This window comes from Macrobrachium rosenbergii, chromosome 2, assembly GCF_040412425.1.
Source record: "Macrobrachium rosenbergii isolate ZJJX-2024 chromosome 2, ASM4041242v1, whole genome shotgun sequence".
NCBI classification, from domain to species: domain Eukaryota; kingdom Metazoa; phylum Arthropoda; class Malacostraca; order Decapoda; family Palaemonidae; genus Macrobrachium; species Macrobrachium rosenbergii.
This window is the reverse complement of record NC_089742.1, coordinates 48,626,184-48,648,324: the sequence shown is the minus strand read 5'-3', so window position 1 is coordinate 48,648,324 and position 22,141 is coordinate 48,626,184. Positions and strand designations below refer to the sequence as shown.

At 35.1% G+C, this 22,141-nt stretch overlaps 2 protein-coding genes across 2 annotated transcripts in view; one reads left to right on the top strand and one right to left on the bottom strand.

Annotated features, from left to right (window-relative positions):
- The window catches only part of LOC136846466 (influenza virus NS1A-binding protein homolog B-like), a 33,488-nt gene extending 29,512 nt beyond the window's left edge, over positions 1-3,976 (top strand). Inside the window, exon 13 of the mRNA XM_067117267.1 lies at positions 149-3,976. Within this exon, the coding sequence (XP_066973368.1) occupies positions 149-423 (275 nt within the window). The 3' untranslated portion in view covers positions 424-3,976. The remainder of the gene's footprint in view (positions 1-148) is intronic.
- A 3,143-nt stretch (positions 3,977-7,119) lies between these two features.
- On the bottom strand, positions 7,120-21,471 carry LOC136846472 (uncharacterized). The gene is made up of 7 exons (XM_067117281.1): positions 21,340-21,471; positions 18,686-18,805; positions 17,525-17,685; positions 17,230-17,324; positions 13,680-13,865; positions 12,076-12,240; positions 7,120-8,593 (listed from the first exon to the last, which is right to left on the bottom strand). The coding sequence occupies exons 2-7, from the start codon at positions 18,780-18,782 to the stop codon at positions 7,633-7,635; spliced, it is 1,665 nt and encodes a 554-aa protein (XP_066973382.1). The 5' UTR covers positions 18,783-18,805; positions 21,340-21,471; the 3' UTR covers positions 7,120-7,632.
- Positions 21,472-22,141: the final 670 nt, after the last annotated feature.

Sequence of the window (22,141 nt, the reverse complement as noted above, 5' to 3'; positions counted from 1 at the left end):
TTTTAGTAAACTGCACACCCCATTTAGAAGCAAGTAGAATTAATATCACAAGGTAGCAAGCTGTTCTAATGGAATTCACATGTATTGAAAAAGGATTTCGGTAACTTGACTGTAGCCACCATATTTTAATGTTTTTTTATTTTTGCAGGTAAAAATTTCTTAAACAGTGCAGAATATTTGGATCCCGATACGGATGAGTGGACCAATTTCACCCCAAAACCTGAGCTTTTGAAGTCTATCCAAGACAAAGGTGAAAGTATCACGGGGAATGAGCATAGTAAAACAAGTAATGGACTGAACCACTGCAACTCTGAAGAAGTCTTTGAGAAAGAGCCTATTACCACCCACCTGAAGATGGAGAATGGATGTAATGGTATTACAAATGGTATTCACCCTATAGCTGCCAATGGTCAAAGTCTGTAAGATGTCTTGCCCATGTCTTGGGGGGGACAGGCACAGGGGTGTTTTTCCTCAGGTGTAATGGCAAAACTGTTGCAAATCATTTTTGCAAAATGCAATCAAAGATAATGCTATTTTCTGATTTGGTCTAGGATCTCTTGGTAAAAGAATTCGATCGTGCTTGTTGACCAGAACGGAAAACTTCCCTTCCCAGATACATGTGCCTTCTTGTACCTCTTGCTCTGAGGCCCACCCCCATTAGTTATCAGACCATGATAAGCTATATCAGTTATATAGAAGAAAAAGAGTATTAAAAACTTTTAACTTGAATAAGTATATACCTTAATCTCATTATGGAGAATTTTGATGGGGTTTACTCCTAATTTCTGGTGAGTTTTCTTGCCTGTGGTAATGGAGAATCCATTAGACCTATATTTTATATCGCACTACAGATTTATTATTTTTTAATTGTTTAACTTTTATGGCTGTGGAAAACCTTTGTTAAATATTGTAGGGATTGTCTAAAACTTCTGAGATCTTATCTTGTGCCTCTTTATTATATAGTTTTTAAGATCATTTGGGAGAGAAATTTTAAGACATTGATGTTTATGGTATTGTTTCCAAAATGGTTCATGGGATCAATTATACACTTAAGCTCTTTGCATATGATTTTTGTTTTTGTTGGCTTATTATGGCAACTAACTGTACCCAAAATTTAAAGTGCCAAACTGGATTTATGGGTTAATCTTGCATCACTCAGAACGTATTGACAAAGTAGGTACTGTAAGAATGAATACTTATGAAAATTACAAAAGCTCCAGCAAGTGCTTTCATGTTCCAAGTGTTCTGATTTTCCAAGAGGGACAAAATGTACAGTAGAATAAAGACCCCTGAAATATCAAGTATGCGGAAAAGCTGTTGCTTGTGTGCTCAACCAATGTAACTTCAGAGGATTGCAAGACCTGTCTTCATCAGACAAATGTGATATGTCATAATTATTATTATTATTAATCCTTGCACGAAATGAGTTTAAACAGTGGAGTAGATTGTTAAAATTTTAATATAAAGAGAAACTTTAATATTTAAAGTTCTGTAGAGATGCACTTTAATGGGTTTTTCATTTCTCTATACCGGAAGACATATCACAATCTTGTTTCCAACATACCGACGCGAGCCTGTCAATTCCCCTCTCCGTCCAACTATTCCTGCTGTGCTTTTTATAACTTCTTTTCCTCAATGCAAGTTGCTCATAGATAACTTTTTGTGCACTTCTTAAAAGTATTTACTTATGTACAAGGTAATATCTTGCTTTTCTGTATGTCATTAAGGTGTACATGCCTATATATAGTATACATATGTACTCTATTGAACAGTATGTGTACTCTTTAAGTGTATGTGTACATGCAGTATGCATGTGCAAGTTTGTATTAATGCATATTTGTATATTTACACACACACAGGAAAGCTCCTTGCACAGTAAAGGCAGTATTTAACAAAATAAAAATGAAAACTGCAAAATTTGTAACAAATCAATTGCTTAGTAGCAAATGGCAAAGAGAAGATTTGTGTTAATTTTCTTAAGTAAACTGACCCTCATGACTGATATCCATGCAAAGGGTTGTGTTTGTTAAAACCAAAAGCGAGTTTTAATATTAGTCTAGAATTACATGGGAAACTTTTAATTTATTAATAGCAATAATTTGTTCTGTCTTTTTATCATCAAAGTTTCAACTGTAGGTTATACAGGTTGTAGCATATTTTTTTCCCCAGTGTCATGACTTCAAGTATGTGAAAGTTCCCACAGCAATGGAAGATGAAGTGGATCTTTTGTAGCCTCAATATTATCAGCCTTTCATTTGGTGCGAATAGTATTTGTCACAGGTTTCTGTCTGAGAAACTGAATCACATGTAGCAGCATTGTTGAAGTTTGTCATATAGGGAAAGTCTTTTAAATTGTTCAAGTGAGGAAATGTACAAGTTTTATTATCCATTGATATATGTTTAAGCTTAAGAGATTCTTAATGGTCTAACTCTGGGTAAATCAAATAATCTTGTGACCTTCAACAATTGAAAGCCTTATACTGCAAATTTTTTTTTATTTGGGTGGCTCAAGTATATAGGTGTTTATTATACTATCTAATATACTGTACCATTGACTGCTATGTTGTTCAGTTAACTGTGTTGTCCTAATTATAGAATATATTAAAGATAAATCCAGTTCATAACCAATATCAGCATAGAAAGGCAGGTTTCTATATTGTATGGGGTCTTACATGAATATATTTTCAATTATATAGTTTTAAACTGAGATACGATAGCTGTACTTGGCATAGATGCTCTGGTAGTTATTGTATAAATAATTACATTTGTTTGCACCCAAACAGGCACACCAATACTGCAGAAAGTAATGTGTGATATATAATGTATACTTCAAAAAGGAAGAGCCTGAAAAAATTTTTTTATTCTTGGCTTACAATGTCAGAAAGGATATTATAATACCAAAGTGTAAATAGTTAGTGGTTTTTTTAATGGCAATGACATTTGCGAAAACAGAGACTTTTAAGAAGCATTGTAGGGTCAAAGCCTTTTAATTTGCTACAGCACTGTTTTGAGTGCAAAGTTAATAATATATGAGATATAGGATTTTTCCAATATTGTCAAGACACAATTACCAAGCGCTTGCTGGTCGGTTAGCACTTCTGAATAAGCATCGCATTTTGACGGTGGCTTTCTTCATAATATACCTCACTTTTTTTATATATTTGATGGGAAATAAAGACTGAAATATATACTGCAATACATGAGGCTTAATGAAAAAAAATGTAAAAAAAAAAAATTAGCAAAAGCTGTGATAGGACAAACTATGAATTAATTTATGTTGAAAATTATTCCATGTTTAATCCATGAAATGGGGTACGTTATTACCTCTAGTATTATCTGTTTGCCCAACCAATAATTTTTCCTTTTCCACTTGACTTCCAAAACATATCTACATAATTCATATCCTAATGCAACGAAATTCCTTTAAACTTGTTTAATGCTGTTTCTTATTGAAGTGCTTCCAAGTGCTGCAAACTGTCATTTGGTCAAGTTGAAAATTGCAGTCTTGAAAGAGTACTGCTTTTATTATGTAAATTTATTAGGGAAAACAAAATTATTTTACAAATGTATTGGTAATACATGTGATATTTTGCATACCCAGTATTTGCTGTGCAGTTCAACATAGTCATTGTGCTTGAAACATTTGCATAAGGAGGTGCATTATGAATTTTTCCTGAAGATCAAGTGGGTTTTTTTGTATTTTGCATTTGAACTGAGCAAGTTATACTTGAAATCAGCATTTACACAAATATACCAATAATGTTGTAAAGTTGGGTGAATAACTTGTTTTTTAAGATAAGTGAAGACAAATCGTTGAAATTTGGGAATGCTGGTCACCCCAAAAAGATTATTTTTTCTATTAAAACTGCAGTATAAGCTACATAGATTATATTGCACTATTCTCTCTAACCTAAATGGATGTTTGGTATATCAACCAGTCTGTAAATTTGTCTGAATAATACCAGCACACAAACTTTGTCGTCTTTTTTTTTTCTCCTTACATATATTTTTTGAAGCAACAGTACTCCTAATACTGTGTTCATAATGAGCTTAATTATGGTGCAAGCTCAATGAGTAACTTTTATTTGCGAGGTTCTACAAAGCCTGTGTTAAAAGGTATGATAAATAAAAACAATGTCTACTGAAAGTACACTCATCATGAGAACTCAAGGTCGGGCAGCTCATATAATGCCAAATTTGTACGTGAGAGATCATGATCTAAACAAATGACACTCGTCAGATGAACAAAATAGCTCAAAATTAATTCTTAACGATCATAAAGTGATGCCTAAACATGCATCAAATTTTTTTAACAGCCCTAAACCCTTACCCAAATGGCCCTACTTACGTGAAGCATGGAAGCAATAGGCAGTGGTAGCTTTCCTACCTGGGATACAAGGTCTACCTAGCTGGGGAAGGGGTTGCTTTGGCCTCTTGGAATACCCACCCCAACCTATTATATGGGGAGCAGGGTCTTGATGTAACTGGCTAGGAGGGGGTGGGAGGAGCATTAACGCATAAACCACTCTACTCCCTAACCTAAATTAGGGCACTGGGTCCTTATCTAGCCGGATGGGCTTTCCTACCACCATCCCATCCCGCCTTCCCTGAACCCACTCAATCTAACTTAAGGCAATGCTAATTAGTTAATTTGGTTGCAAACTAACCTAGCCTAACCTAACTTAACTTAACCCAGCCCCGGGTGTCAGGTCTCACCTGACTTACACTATCATAGCCTTGGTTACCAGAAGATGTCATTTTAAAAGCCCTTGAAAACCCTTGCCTTATCACAATCAGAACTTTCAGAAGTATCATGGGCATGTTACAAGATATCTTTGTATTTTACTTTTGTATTATCCCCCTCACCCAAAAATTGCATTTTCCTACTGCGGTTCCATTACTGTAATTGCAGAATATAAGAGAGGGGGCCCAGTATCTCTTAAACTAGGCCTAGCCTACTAATTTGCCACCAAACTGAATGTCGGAAACATAAAAAAAAAAAACTACAGAGAATCACAACTTAAACTGAATATCATTAGTTAATAAAATTTACCAAACGTTCAATAAACCTTACCTTGACCAGAATTAGAACTTGAAGAAATAAGCTATTCTGACAACACAGGTTTCAGGGGAGGATGGGCTAGGACAGTATGCCTTTTCACTTACGAGCAGACTGAATGCCTTTGGCCAAAATGCATAAGGACAAGACTGCCTAAAGGACCATACGCCTTGGTAACCCACTGCCTAATTATTAAAATGCTTACGGAAAAAATATTAAACAATAAGGTTAAAAAATCATATAGCACTTGGAAAAAATACTACAAAGCTACAAATTATGTAAGTATATAAAACAAGGTTTACCATTTACATACAGTAATCTAAACCAGCACTTGATATACAAAAAAAAAAAATACAAAAAAATTACGGGAAGTTTCAACTTTATGAAAATTAAAAATTCTTTTAAAAGCAAGCACAGAATTGCATGGTTAGCTCTAACTGGGAATAGAAGAACTGATTATTTATGAAAACGTCTCCTTGATCAAACAATCTTTGGGTAAAAGAATCTCTTGCTTAACTCTTTATTCTTGAAGGCAATCAAGGTAATAAACTATGCACTGCAAATGGGGGAGCAATATTACTTGCACAAAATAAAAGAAAAAAATCCTGGAAATTACCAGTAGTAAACAATAGTTTAATACAACTGCAACGTAAATAAAAAAAAATACAGACCACCGACATTCAACACATTCTCATCTTACAAATTTAAAAGATGAATGAAAATACTTTACCAATTAAGTAATAGCTGTTCATAAGGAACATAAGACCTATCAATCATATTAAGCCCATCACTGAAGTCTGTAACGTTCCAAGACTCAGACTTTTGTTCTCTAAAAGACAAAGCAGCACACACACTCACAAAACTGCTGTGACCTCGACCCTCAGCCACTGTTTGTTTCCCTTGGCTTTGCTTGCATTTAATTCTGTTATTTTACTCAAGCTTTTTTTCCACTTCTTTCTCAGGCTAGTAATAAGATGACTTAGTAAGTATTGCTGGAATATAAACTCTGCATCTCATCAGGTTTTACTGATTGCTGGTACTTTAACTCCCTTTTATCACTCCAAAACCACTGTACTGGGAATATTAAAGATTTATCACTTCAGTCAAGTTATTTATACTTTACAATGTTTGTTTTCTTGTTTTTCTGTTCCTAATCACTGCCTACAGTACATAATGTGGAACTGTTTAAGTAACCAAGTAACCTGGTCCTATTACTTGGACTTCTTACTGCAGTAATCTTGCATTCAAGCCCTGCTCATTAATGGCAACACATCTTTACCATCTCTATGAGCCTGGAATAGAGGGTTTTGGAGGAATGGGGATATTTACCCCTGCTGTTTCCTCAACAGACAAACATTTACCTGGTTCCTCCATGTCCCTACGAGGATGGAGAGGAGGCTTGGTTACTATCATATGTGTGTAAGTTTACTCACTACAACATTGTGCAACAGTGCAATAACCTACGCTTTGGCTTTCCAGCTTATTAATGACATTTAAAACCCACATTTTTTCTGGTCTTACTTCCTCACAATTTTTTAGTAAAGGTGAGTGATTTTATTTTTGCATTTTCATGTCTTTTCTGAGATATATCAACTAAACTGATTTGTTATTTGCTTACTCTCAGTCATCCCATCTCCATTCCATTATTTCCTTTCTTACAAAATTGTACAATATCTTTTTATGATTTTGCTCTTAGCCCTAGCAAACCACAGTAATCCTACAACAAATTCTCTAAGCTTGTCTTGCATATATTATGCAGTCTGGTTTCAATTGAGATCTCATCACTCTCTCAAAGGCATCTCCCAATATTTCCAACTTATTATTAAATATTACAAGACAATTTTTATAATGCGTTCACGTTCTAAGGGAACAAGATAAAAGACCATCAACTTCACTAGCAGGCTTTCATAAAATAGAATACCTGTATGTAAAGAGACAAAGGGCAGGAAAAGACAGTTACTGTAAATAGATAAAATCAGTAGTAGACAAACATCATAATACTAACAAATCTGCAAGGACACTTCTATTTATTTAAAATAAGGGGGCAAAATAACAATGTCGTAAATCAATATTTAATAATTTCAACACTGACCATTGATTTCATTATATTTTCCTATTAGTATGGTTGTAAACTTTCTTTCCTGTTCTTTTATAATAACAATGCTATATTTCCATTTATCCTACCCAATCATTCAAAGCAGATGTTCTATCACAGCTACCTATCGCCTTTCACTGCATTCTTAATTGGTTCATCTTTACAGTATACAGTTTATATTCCCAACTACATCCTTATAGTCACCTATGTTAAACAAGCTTAAACATTCCTCCACTTGTCTTTATTACCTTACTTTATTTTTTCTGTAACTGAGTTTTTCCTTTTCAAACAATAGAGCAATTACCTTGTTTTTTTACTCCTTTTCAACGGTATTTATTTATTAATATGTTAGAATCACCCATCTTATACAAATCAACAGACATATTTCAAAAACTATTCTTGTCAGATATCTCATTCACAAATGAACCTTTTTTTTCACAGTTTGTCTTTATTCACTATTACACTATCAGTGGAAAGTTCACTGAAAACACTGACTATAAACTTTGACTATACATCTGTTTACTTTTTTTCTTTTATCTTTTTTTATATGAGAGCTACTTTTTTCCTTTTTTATTTCAACTGATTCATGAACATTTTGTGATACATTAGATTCTGTTGCTGTTCCCCAATCCCCTAATCTATTTTGAACTCTATCACCATCTTCAGCTTTATTCTGACTTTTGTGCTTTTTGTTTTTCAAAATTTTGCTTTCATTTGCTGCCACAGAAACTACACAATCATGATCTTTATCGTGCTTACGTTTTTTCTTTTTAGGACTAAAGTTTGATTCCACTTTCTCTTCTTTATCATTTACAGTCATCTTACTAGACTCTTCATCTGTAGCTACAGAACCAGACTGATGTAAATGCTTTTTCTTTTTTTTCACACTTTTTCCCTCCTCAATTGCCTTCTCACCAGAAACCTCACATTCACTAATCTTTTTTTTCTTTTTCTTATCTTTCTTCTTTTTATTTCCTGTTCCATTAATATCTACGATCTTACCAAGATCTTCTGACATCATTAAGGAGTCAACAACATCTAATGAACTCTCGTTCTTACTCTCTGTTTCATTGGACTCGTGGCTATTTAAAGTAAATTCTGCTGTATTCTCTTCCAGATTATCATTAAGAATATCAAGTAGATCTAAAAGCTCTTTCCCCTTCTCCGAAAGTTTTAATTCCTTCTTTCTTTCAGGTTCAGAAAGACCCATAACTTTTTTTGAAACCTTAACTGTTGGTGTAAGGCCACTCTCATTCCCAAGGTAATCTGTATCGTGTGATTCATCACCCAAAGTATCCTCCATGTCATCATCACTTTCTACCTCAAAACCGAGTTTCTCTCCAAATCTTGATAAAATATCACTTACTTCTAGGGCCATCTCTTTGGACTCCTCAAAAATATCCAAAACTTGTGACTCAGTCTTCTGTGAAGCACCACTCCTGAAGATATACAAGATTCATGTTAATGTTAGAAGAACGAATACCTTACAATGCATTTCAAGTAGTAGAGTTCAAAATCTGCCTCTGCATATGGAATCAATTTTCATATTGCAGCCCTAAACACCAGAAGGCAGAGTCTCTGATCCTACTTAACAACTGGGCAGTGTTAAGACCACAAAACGTAGTCGTGAATAAAGTAAAAAAGTACAAGTGAAGCCAATGATGGACAACATAAATATACAAGAGGTGCATGCATATTTATGCTATACATTCCTTGTACCATCTATCATTGAGTTCACTTGTAATACCCACAGGGTACATAGCAAGTCACAGTCCTCAAATGATTACAGTACTGTACGTGTAATATAAAATATAAACATATATATAAAATGCTATAAACAAATAACCAAAATTAATATTACATACATATATACAGTATAAATAATTAACTACCACTATCAAAGCCACTACTATATTTCAAGTCTTCAGAATACATAATGGACCTTCATAACAAACATACAGTAGTTATGATAGTTAAGGTAGTTGTATACTTATATAAATATTTATATTTACATATATAAAGAGTATTTGGTCACAAGGTATGTGAAACAATAAAGTGCAAGATCTTCCTTTCCTCTATGGCATTCTCAAGGGAAACTGTAAATCCATCCTAGTTTACAAAAGTCTAGGCTGAAATACTATTAGTGTTAAACAGTTGAAGCATACTGGAATACAATAAACAACTGACAAAAGAAGAAAGTAATATTAAAAAATTTTCAGGGAGAAGAAGAATGCAATTAAAAGATGCCAAATATACTTAAATCTAGATAGTGGAATGAAACAGTGCAAGAAATACAAAGAGGATACATGAAAAACTAATGGATGATGCTGACAAAACCATGTTTTCAGAAGCGGTACTGGTATTAGGGTAGCCCACAGAATTACAGTAATAATGCAATAACGAAGGGTGAAAAGAAAAGGAAAATATCTACCTGAAAAAGATATAGGTCAATGACAATACCAAAATGCTTTGTACATTTGTGTTCTTGTTTTAATTCTTATTATAATTTGTATTTTTCTTTAATATTCTAATTTTTTCATACTCACATAATTCATTTCTTAACCCCTGTTGCTAATTACTGGTATAAAATTTCAATTCTATTATCCTGTATAACTGTTCTGAGGGCCTTTCTTCTATGCTGCATAATTTGCCGCTGAAAATAAATATATCTTTGGCAAAGAGTTTTCTTTCTTCTTATAGAATTCTAGAGTTGGTTTTAATACGGGAAAGACAAAATAGGTGAAAAACAGGCAATGGGGTAATCATCTCATTAGAGTACAATCCGAAAGATTGACAACCAATTCATATTTCTAGCTCAGTAATTTGATCCTAAAGATAATTATTATAAAAAAGGTTAACAGAGGAGATGGTAACTCTTGGTACTTGACTGAATCCATAGATGAGATAGTCAGAATTAAAATGAGACTGGTAGAGAAGCTTCTCCCCCACAAGGAACTCTGACAGAAGATCTACTAACGGCATCAGAAGACCAGCAAACCCCTCTTGCAGAGGAAAAAGTGGAACCACGTAAGTTATAGTCTGGTTGTTGCAGTTCCACACCTTACTCAGAACAGACCTGATTAGGCAGAAACGTGAGGTAGCATAAATATCCAATCCTCCTGAAGCATGCAAAGCTACATGTCTTCCTGCCAGCTGCATCCGTACTAATCCAACAACAAGTTGAGAGTTTATGCTTGAGGCTAGTTGCACTAAGTCTACCAGAGGTACCTCACGCCTGCCACAGAGCTTTGGATAAAATACTTATTTCAAGGCAAAAATCTGATCCTTACTGATTAGGTGAGTACATTTTTCCTCCATGACACTGTAAGGCCCTCCGGCACTCACCACCAAAACAACAAAACACGACCCCCATGGAATGTCAGGTTTCCCAGAAAACACAAATTGATGACTGATGGATGAATCAGTGATTTTTATGTATATTCAGGAACTACAGTATTTTATTTGTAAAACAAAAATCAACCACGAATGTAAAACATGTAAAGCTTTCGAGTCATATGTATGAGAAACTCTTCTCGTGTTGGACAAAGAATTATTAGGTATTTTTCAGGTGTGAGAAAACATAACTGATCATAAAATTATGCCCTTCTTTCTCTAATGTCCTACGCTGCTTTTCCACTCACAGAAACAATGTCTCGTCAGAATTCTGTGATAATAAATCAGCTAGTAGTTGACCATACCTCCGTCTGCGCTCGCATCCTAAAATACAAACCTTAGGATGATCTTTTCTTCACTGACTCACATCCAGATAATTGTAATGGCTGGGTGACACACTTCCTGACTTTGTACCACCTTGACTTTTCAAGAATTCTATCATGTAGTAGTGTTCTTTATTATCCAAACAGTCCTTCCTCTGGTATAAGGAGCGAAGGCTTGCAGAACTAGATTTAATGTCATTAGTCATAAGAGGCTTCTGTTACTCCCTCCTTTGTGGTGACCAGGCCCCAACGGCCTGGAAATGCAGCTGGTGAGGTTCCTGTACTCATGCTACCAAAGTGCTTATAAAATGGATTTCCAAGAAGATGGGAACTAATTGGACTACTACCTTAAGGTTTTGAGGACCTGCTAACAATGACAATATTTTTGCAAGTAATGTAGTTGAAACTTCAAAGAGCAAATCGAAGAACAACCCAGACTGACAACTATTGACCATCAGATATATACAAGCAAGCACAGTCCCAATCAACAGCTGTTGCTCTTTTCATTCAGAGAATTTGTGTTTGGGAACATTTTTCAGTCATGAGTTATATAAGTAATTAGTTTGTTGTGGAGCAAATAGTATTTTTACAATAACATTACCCAGAAATATGGTTTTAAAATAATTTTTACATTCCTTAAATAAATAAATTAACTGACACCTAATATGTGCTGTACTGGGTGTCACTAGCAAACGTAAGGGAAAGGGTACAACACTGTATGGAGATACCACATTACTGTCCCCAGGGTTTAGGCTGATTTTATTTGATTTAATGAAACTTTGGCTGTCAAGCCAAGCACTGGACCACTTTCGGCCATTCAGCTCTTCAGACAGTGAAAAGGAGGAGTTGGCGTGGTTGGACAGCATGACAGAGGTATCTGGGAAATAACGGAGGTGAAGGAAAAGGATCTAAAAGTAGAACTGCGAGAGCAAAAACAACATTAAGAATAATAGTTAAAGAGGTTGGACAGCAAGGCTTAAGAAAGGAAACAGGAATGAAGGTAAAGTAAAAGGCTAAAAAGTGGGTGTGGCTAAGGGTTGAGGGGATACTGGAAACACCCTATAGCAAGACCCACTGCACTAAGTGATGTGCACTGATGACACTAACCTCCTAAGGGGCTCAGGTTTTAGGTACCAACAGCACTATTCTACACATTCCAGAATAAAGACATAAAGTAGTACATTTAATTTTGCATAGCTAATTACCTTTTATCTACATCCTCTTCATATCTGCAGTGATCTCTCAGTTCTTGTAATAGAGATGAACTCTGACTCAAGCTGAATCTTGGACTACCTTTTAAGTAGTGAAGAGTGGGAAGAATGTCATCATAAAAATCAGCTAACCGCTGAGCATAGCTAAGACTGAGCAATCTGAAAGAAAAAAAAAAGTACTGTACAATACTAAAAAAAAAAAAAAAAAAATAAAGACAATCTAATTACACCCCAGAAACTGCTTGTCTGTAACCTATATTTTCTTATACTTCTGTCATAATCCCTCTCCTATTTTTAGGATCAAACATGTTTAAAAATTGTTCTTGTAATCTAAACAAGCTAAGAAAGAGGTATTTTGTACAAATTTTAATGTAGACAATCCAAAAGTGTACAACCCAAGTCATGAACTTTTCATGGTAATGTTTTTAAGTCAGGCTTTCCCTTTCAGGTTATATTGTTGCTTTTAATTAGATTAAGATGAGCCTTGAATCATATTTCTAGACCTTAAAAGAACTTGCTAAAAGGACCTGCTCTTAAACGTGAGGTTAAAAATTAAAGCCGAGTGAAAGCTGAGGAAGTTGAACTGCTATGTGGGAAGAAACTAACGGAAATGGATAGAAAAAACAACAATGCAAGTTGGGCCAAAGGGCTGCTGCAAAAAACCCTTAGCACTATCTACAGCATAACATACAGGGCACATTGTAAGTGATACCCCCTGTTTGTAGCATAGCTATCCAAAAAGTGTAAAGTGAGATTCACTTGGGCATTTTTAAATAACTGGTGTATGTCAGCCTGGAGAAGAAAAAATTATGATTTCGGTCAGTAAGAAACGATCATGAAATTATTGCCCTACTTTTCCAACTATGCTCCAGGCTTGGACTGTTTTAGAAGAAAATGGTATTTGGCCCAGAATCCACACAGAAAATACACAAGACAAATGAGAGTAGAGAAAACTTTCACATCTAACCAAGTAGAGACCTGTGATACCCCCACCTGGACTAGGATACACCCAGTAGGTAACAAAATCCAAAAGACTGAGGTGACACTATCCATATAAAGACAAAGGTTTGCTCCCTAATAAGAACAAATGTGAATTTTGCAGTAACACTGCAATTTCCTCAGAAATGTTCTTTTTTCTTGTTATTTAGGCAATTTTACCACGACATATTTAAGGGGGGTGTTTCAGCCGCAAACCACTGCTGCATTTATTGCTGGCAAGAACCTTCAATAATTATGAAATGTTCCAGGATTCCCTACCTTTGGGCATTGGACAAGGACTATATTACTATATATAAATCTATAACATCAGATTTCTATTCACACCAGGATACCTTTACATTGTGTAAATTTAATTTGAAAGAAAATTAACTGTGCACGTGTTTTCAATAGAAATTTAAAATAGTCTAAATAACTCGAGTCTGATTAACAATGAAAACAGTAATAATATAAGATGCTTTTTAGGTACCAAGAACATAAACCTTTTATATTTTTAAACAAGAGATTAAGACTGCTCTCCGAGATAGATAACTGCTTAACCACAGGTGCTTTTACCTACAGTTTCCCTCATTCAATGACTTGGCAAGCTGATAATTTCTTACCTTACTCTTGCTACAGCTGGGAGAAATGACAATGCAGCCTTGAAGTCATAACCCGTTTTGAGATTTCCAATAAGAATCTTTCCAACCTTAAGGCACAGACTGTCAATTGTGAGAAGCAGCTGGAATGCCCCAAATATTCTGATCAGCAAATACTCAAACAACTGCCTTGTAGGTAGACGAATATTCCTGTTGAATAAATGTAAAAGGATTAAAATATGACCTTAAAAACAAATAATCATATGAATGTTTTCTTTACATTACAAAAATAGTACTTTAAGCATTACAAACTAAATCTGATATTCTACAACAAAGCCACCTATAACTATTCATAGATATAACTGAACACTGTAAAGTGCTGATCCCTGACGGACACTAACATTGCAAATTCTTTCGATAAACCCAACACTGGCTTCATTCTAAATCTGCTGTTAGGATAGCAAAATTACTAGTTTAATGAGACTTCCTTGTAACCCATGCCCTCGTAAGATCTCGAAGCAAAGTACATCCAAACTAGTTTTCTAAAATGAATGCCACACAAAAGTAACTTTGCTTTGCCTTAGAACTGGTTCACTCTTGTTTGATCCATGTTTTATGTTTCATTATGAATATGGCAATGCCCCGAGGATATGGTAACACTGTATTTTTCCTGCCTCTGGCCATTGCACAAATTCAATGTATTGTCCAGTCTTCATCCATGACAGATGTCTCTCCGTCCACTTGTATATAAACACTCAAATGAACCTACTAGCTTATACATAGTGTTTCCTTCCTCTCTTCATGAGAAACAGCCACAGCATGTAATAAGCCCTATTATGGCTTGATAAGGAGTCCCCAACAGTCTTTTCCTGCTTCTACTTAGTGTAAATGAATCTCTAGATACTTTATTTATATGGGGCAAGGTTATTTTTCGTTATACGAAGTGTTGTTAAGTCGAAATATAACTTATATAAGTCTCGTTGTGAAATTAATTTAGCTATATTTTTCGTTAATAGATGACGTTGGCCGTTTGGAGGCATGTTTGTTTTGTGTAAAAAAAAAAAACTCAAGATTCTGTTTGCTTTTTTCACTTGATTTCATCATAATATGAGCTTTACGTATTTATCGTTTATCGGCGTAAAAATAGCAGTAATTTGTGTTCTTTCATGCCCAGTATTTTGATTAAAATACTTTCTCTCCAATTTTAATTACGGTCGAGTTTCATCCACTTTACCGATGCACGATAATTTATAGTCATTAGCAGCTTGAACATTGTTTTCTCAGCTTCAGCTACAACTTGCAGCTTAAATTTAACAGTATATTTCCTTGCCGGTCTTTTATCCATATCGAATAAGGGTATAATGTAAAAATATATCAGTCATATTCTACTTAACGTCATTTGTACTATAACTACAGTAATTGTTTACGACCGTACGATGGTTGAAATACAAGCAAAATGGCTGCTGTTATCCGATTTGGTTATAAGCAAAACAACAGTTTCTAATTCGGTTATTTATGGCTGTACGCATTTACGCAAGAGCATAACGTTACTAATAATACTTTTATCATTCCTTTTTACTTTTTTAACTAGCAAATGGGATAAAGAGATGGAAGATTTAGTTAGTTATAAATGATTTGTTTAACCAGACCTCTGAACTCTTTTAGGGTTCTTCTCGGGCTGGGAAAGAGATGGAAGAAAAGAAGCTGATCTATTGCAATTTGGTCTCTCTTGCTGCCTGATTGTATGCTGCTGCCTGCGCCACACGAAATTTAAAAATATTTCATGAATACTGTCGTATCGGTATTAATTGCTTACCCATCGCAAAATCGAATTATCGTAACTAGAGCACTACCTGGGCACCTAAGTATTTTCAAGATATATCACAAAAAGTGCATTTAGTCATGAAAATACAGTAATTAGTGAATATTTCTCATTGAAAAATACTGCAAATGGGCGAATTTTCAGCGAATAATGCATACAGTATACTGTATATATGTTCCATAGAGAAATCCGCGAATAGGTGAGTCTCCTAATACGGGGGGGGGTTTACTGAATGCCTAATGGATGGAAAAGCTTTAAAGGTTTGAGTACTTGCCAACTAGAATTGGCCCTCCACCTCTTTGCATTGTAGAAGGAAGATAAATATTATTTTTATTTTAATGGCAGCCACTTGGTCCAAATTTTCATTACGGGGAAGTTACTCATAAATGGTTGAACTTGTACTTTGCTTCGACTTACAGCCCGGAATCAACTGATTTTTATCCTCCTCTTAGCTTTCTCTTCTATTTCACTTTGGCAGCCTCCGTGAAGTGATTTTCTTGGGTTGTTCATCACTAAACATTACTTACTTGATATGCATTCCAGCTCATCCACTTGGCTGATGTAAATCACCTTTCCAAATAATTTCTACCTATTACCAGAAATGAACCTTCAGGCCAATCCTAAGAAATTACAACACTTGAATCATTAGCCTGAGTGAATTACTATATAATCTTAAGTTCACTTTCTTTGATGGTACAGTATGAGTATGCATGAGTACTGTATTTGTAATTCCTGCCATAAATTAAGTAATTTCTACCATAATTAATCTCAGTTCTGAATCTCATCGTATTTAAACCCCTTGTTACCTGTTACGACACACCTGATTTACCCACAGCAAAATAGGTTGAGACATGAAAAGTTTATTTTTAGCACTTCAACAACCATACATAACCTCATCCATTTATCCAAATAATGTTCAAGAAAATCACCAAATATTATTATTATTATTATTACTATTATTATTATTATATTATTATTATTCAGAAGATGAAACCTATTCAAATGGAACAAGCCCACAGGGGCCACTGATTTGAAATTCAAGCTTCCAAAGAATATGGTGTTCATTAGGAAGAAGTAAGAGGAGGTAAAAGGAAATACTGATACAAGAGATCCCACTTATTAAAAAAAAAAAGTAAATTAATAATTTAACAACTAGCCGGTAGATAAAAATGTATTAAAATCCAAGGAGAATAATATTAAGGCAGTAATGCATTGCACCTTCCCTTGAACTTCTGAAGTTCCAATTGCATGACATCCTCTGGGAGGCTGTTCCACAGTCCGATGGTGTGAGGAATAAAGGACTGTTGGAACACAGAAGTTCAACAGCACGGCACATTTACTGCACATTGGTGCTGCTGCTCAGCAAATCTGGTTGCTCTCGGCAGATAAAGGGATCAGGGATCAATTGTAAATGCGAAAGATCTCTGTTGAAATACAACTTATGAAAATAATGTAAGAGTTAACATTTTCTAGCGCAGCCAGGTTCCCACTCGTTTACTTTCTTTCAAATTAGCTGTCCAACTTCTTTAATTGGAGCTTGCTCCAGTTTTAACCGCTCTTGCAAGGAAAATTGTTGGGTAAGTACTCCTGTTGATAAACAACATGGTTCATTTATGTTTTCCAGTTGTGGATACTGTATCCAATTCATCCTTTTTGACCAAAGAGTGTCAGACTGCCAAGTGCTGGCTGATAATAATGAGATAAAGGGACATGAAACTCTAATTATATATGAGAATGCTAAATTCAACTTACCCTCTATGATTTTCAGAGAATGGTATCATTTGCAAAATTTTTGAGATTGTGTAAAACATCTGACCTTTGCTCAGCCTTCTCACACACCTCCTTATCTGTGAATGAAGAACACTCCTTTAACTTTCAAGTATGACCATTTTTATTCTTTACAAAATCAGATCATAAAGGCAAGTTCTACATTTTATATTCTAGAAAATACTGTATTACAATGTCACAGCATATCACAAGCAGCACAGATACATTACATTACATTACAGGTACTTTTCATGGACGTAAATTTCTTTCAATATCTTACCTTTAACAGAAGGTTATAGAACTTCTCTTTATGATGTCGATCATGACGGGATATCATTGCAGTAAGAATTTTACACTCGCTAAGGAAACTATAATAGCGACCTTTGTTGTAATATGTGACAAGGCATGAAAAGCTCTCTTGCCAAATAGGTAGATAATTACCTGAAAGATGAAAAAAGAATCATTAGTATGATAAAACTGGAGAAAAGTATCCCAAAATGTTTATGCAATACAAAAATTCACATGAAAAATTACAAAATTTTTGTCATACTACCATGAACAACTGGGCTTCAGCTTTTGAAAGACCACAATTTAATGATTCACAAATGCAGTACATTTAGACCAAAGTCTTAATTGGTTAACCCACACCATCAGTTGACTTGTGTTTAATCCTGCCATGCCCTCCCCAAAAACCAACACAAGAAGAAGAGGAAGAAGCCTCCCTTGACCAAGAAGGCTCCAAGGCAGCATCCCTAGTGATATTAGCGATACAGAAGCTTTTGGGGTTGGGCCTCCTGATGGGTAGCAAGGAATGCATACTTCAGCCAACTGTAAACATTCATGATATCCCAAAGCTAACGGTAATTCCATATAATGTCTAGTCTAGGCTAAACTGCATTTTACATTCATCATTCAATTTTGATATTATTAGCGAAATACGTTATGTTTAAAAAGGCAGAAGAGAAGAACCAACATAACACTGAAGCTGAAAAGTTAAGAGATTACTTTTTGAATCATAATCTGCATGTCCCTCAAACAAGGCACTACACTACAGAACTTGGCTTTGGTCCAGAAAGCTACAAGTCTTGTGCTCTTTTACGTGTTTTTTTTTGCTTCATCTGGATTTCAACTGGGATTCCAGTCCTTACCCTTTGTTAATAATTTGTGCATAATTCTCCCACATTCATCAAATACTGACCATATTTTTCCTTTGCCATCTGGAAGTTCTGTAGGTGCCTTGTTATTACTGTGCCAGATTTTGATATTTGTTTGCTATATTCACAATCACACACTGTTGTCCGCAGTTACAAATGGTAAGATTTGTTATTCATTTCCTCCATAATACAACTGTGTATATGTAATCATTACCTGAAAATAGCCTTAAAAAGATACACAATTCTTTTTTAATTATGGACACTGGACACAAAAGGCCAATACTTACGCAATACTTCACTATCCTCATCCCATGAATATTCTAGTGTTGTATATGGAGGAGAAGCAATATCTACCCTATTCCAATCATCTGTCAGACTCTCCATCTTCCATCAGTCAATTACCAATACTGGAAAATAGAAGAAATATAGTGAGTAAATATACGCTTTAGGAGATATATTACATCTGTAAGATGTCACGTAATTCCTATGATTAATTCTAGGTCAGAAGAATAAAATGATTACATCATGATCAATAAAACCTCTCTTAAAATCATATCTCATACAAGACATTTTCATCTTGCTTATGCTGTAACGTTTTAACCTCTAGAATATCTATATTTAGGTTCATAATTTGTTTCGTGGGACTCTGTCCTTAGTTTAGATTTCAGTCTAAATCTTTTCCATGCAATTGGGTTTTTACTTGTCACAATTATCCACTCATCTTTTGTAGTATCACCTACCTCTTTATAAATGGCAAATCAATTGCAGGCAGTCTCAGTTACTGGCAATCCGGTTTTACAGCGCTTGTCTAGTGATGAAAAGCAGTGATTTCTGCTTATCGGCACCGATAATTTGGTATTGGCGCCGATACATACCTAACAGAGGTGCCGATAACCGAAAATCGGTGCTTTTCAGCATAACCCCCGAAAATCACCGAAAAAGCACCGAAAATCGCCGATTTTCGGTTATCATCACACCCTCAGAAACGGAACCCCGCCGATAACCAGGGACTGCCTGTACGGCAAAATTGTAACTATACTAAAACTCTAATGAAATGAGCTCTCCGGCATGGCTGTTTGGATCTTCTCCATGTGTGTTTAATCTTCACATATCTGCCAAATCTATAACAACAACAATGAGATAACACCATTTCTCCCCATTATCAAATACGGTACCATCTTTTTTATTACACAGAATTCTAAGTCAATTACATAGGTTCACAACTGATAAAGTTTTTTTTATTCAATAACAAGAAACGGAATCAGAATTTCTATCAACATGGCATTTCATTTTGGCACTGTTGCCAATATTTCAAACAGCTCCACGTGTATTTAAATCCATGGATAAGCAGCTTAAGACTGTCTCCAGGGGCCACTTTCAGTGGTCACGGTATGTTTGGAGGCATTTCCGCTTTCTACAAGTATCTTGATTTCTTAATATCATAGGTGAAGAATAAATTAGTTAGCAAGGACATATGAAATAAAGCATAACACTGAGCAAGTTGGATGAGTGAGAAAATAAACAATCGTATACAAACACATCTCTCTCTCTCGCTCTTTGTTGGAAGAACAAAAATATCATGTGCCACTTCACCATTTTACAAAGTAATCAAGTTACTTACATGTAAATACTCTATGATGTTTCTTGTCTAGATGGAAATGTTAAATATTAATAAATGAGCTATACACAGAACATTAAATCTTTGTAAAAAATAAGAAAAATATGTTATCATGCATAGGCTGTGGAGAAGAAATGGACTGAAGATGAATCCTAGGCAGGGCGGAATAGGAAGGTCATTAAAATATCGGGAAACCAAAAACAACCCCTACAATCTTATAATTATAGCCACACGGTTTGTCTCAAAGACATTCAAAAGCCTGTCACACACGTGACAAGTTGTCGTTTTGTAAAACTGGCAAGAAGGCAGATCTTTAAACGCCACACCAGAGAGGTCTCTACGTGAGTGGAAGGGTATAGTACATACCCATAGATTATGTCAGGTTGGTATTTTTAGGTTCTTTTAGTGCCCTGTCATCTCCTAAATATTTTTACATGAAAAAACCCAAAAAAGGTTTTTCATGCAAAAATGGCTGGCTGGAGTCTTACCTAACTTATTGGCAACTCATAAAAATTGACCCCAAATTTTACCCTTTGCATTTTTCATTGAATTATGTTGATACTCTTTGGATTTCCTACCTACCAGACTGACGCACTGCAATTGCGTTAATAATTTTTCGAAGACTCCAGCCAGCCATTTTTAGCATGAAGAACCATTTTGGGTTTTTCATGCAAAAATAGCTAGTAAATGATAGGGCACTAAAATAACCTAAAAATACCAACCTAACGTAACCTAGGGGCGTTTAATGGTTACAATTTTGCCGTATTAGCTATGGAGGGGGTCGGGGGCCGGTACTGTCATACCTCATAAGTCGTAATTTGATTGATTAATTTTCTCTGTTATTAGGCATTTGCGAAGGTCGTGTATTGATATTAAATTTTGGTACTAAATTATTTGTTTTGATGTTTTACACACGAAAAATATATAAATTATAATGTGGGAGGTAGCTGGAGTCTTCCGAAAAATAACCGTGCTGGGTTTCTTCCAATCCAAAATCCCAGTTTCCCATTGAGGTAATTAGACCCCATCCCGCAACACCAAACCCACTTGAGCCGTGACCCTTAATTCTGCATTCTACCCACATCATTTATCCATATCATTTAGCTTTTTTTTTTTTTTTTACATAGAATCTTTCACTTTCCTACAAAATCATTCGTACGGCAATGTGGCATCTCCTCCAGCCACCATCTTTTACGGCAATCGGCGTGATTAAATAACCTGTTCTTGGTCTTCTCTCCATTCTCCCACATTAACAGCAACTATTTCTGTAACTGTTCTCATTGTTAACTCTCATTATCCTAAAATCCATCAGTCTTTACTTACCGAGTTTGTAGTAGATCGCACGAGTGAGTGAGTAACAGTAGTAGTAGTAATAAAGGTGGACGTTTGAAACGGCTCTCCAGCCCGTTGCGGTGCTCGTTGAAGTTTAGTTTTCTGTGGTGCTTTACATTTTTGGTAAATTATTTCCGTTTCAGTTCAGTGTGAAAATGATAATATTACCTATCAATTTATCTATATCTCATCGGTATTACTGCTGCATGGAATTAATCTACTCACAGTATTACTGTGCTGGGCAATATAGGTGGCAATGCACTACATTCTCATTTACGTCTAATGTGTTTGATCTATTCATGTTTTCAGTTTTATCATGACAATTTTCTGCTTGTTAAATTTCCTATCAGCATCCAAGGTCACTTTTATTTCGTCATGGTTGTTCATCACAATTGTTGATAATTTCTTTAATTTGCCTCCTTCAAGTTGTTTAATGTATTTAGATTTAAATCTTATTTCATGTTCTTTTAACTTTCATAGTCTCAAAATATATTCATGGTAATTTAATAAAGAAGACTATTCCTGCTACTGTTAATAGTATGCTCCAAATGAATGGGTCCTTATTTTGTTTCCCTCGAGTGGCTGAATGATGCCTACACCTCAGAAGAAATGAATAATGAAATTTAGGTTATAAAACCAAGTACTGGGGCACTTTCTGCCATTCTGCACTTAAGACAATGAAAAAAAGGAAGTTGGTGAGGTTGAACAGCAGGAAAAAGATATGTAGAAAATGAGGTGAAGTAATGTATAAAGATCTAACAGTGAAAGTGGGAGAAAAACCAAGTTGGCTTAA

Coding starts and splice junctions, on each gene's coding strand:
- LOC136846472 (XM_067117281.1), bottom strand. CDS start 18,782: ATGGAGAGTCTGACAGATGATTGGAATAGGGTAGATATTGCTTCTCCT. Junction 17,686..18,685: donor TGAGGATAGTGAAGTATTGC/GTAAGTATTGGC, acceptor TTCATCTTTCAG/GTAATTATCTACCTATTTGG. Junction 8,594..12,075: donor GAAGAGGATGTAGATAAAAG/GTAATTAGCTAT, acceptor GTATATCTTCAG/GAGTGGTGCTTCACAGAAGA.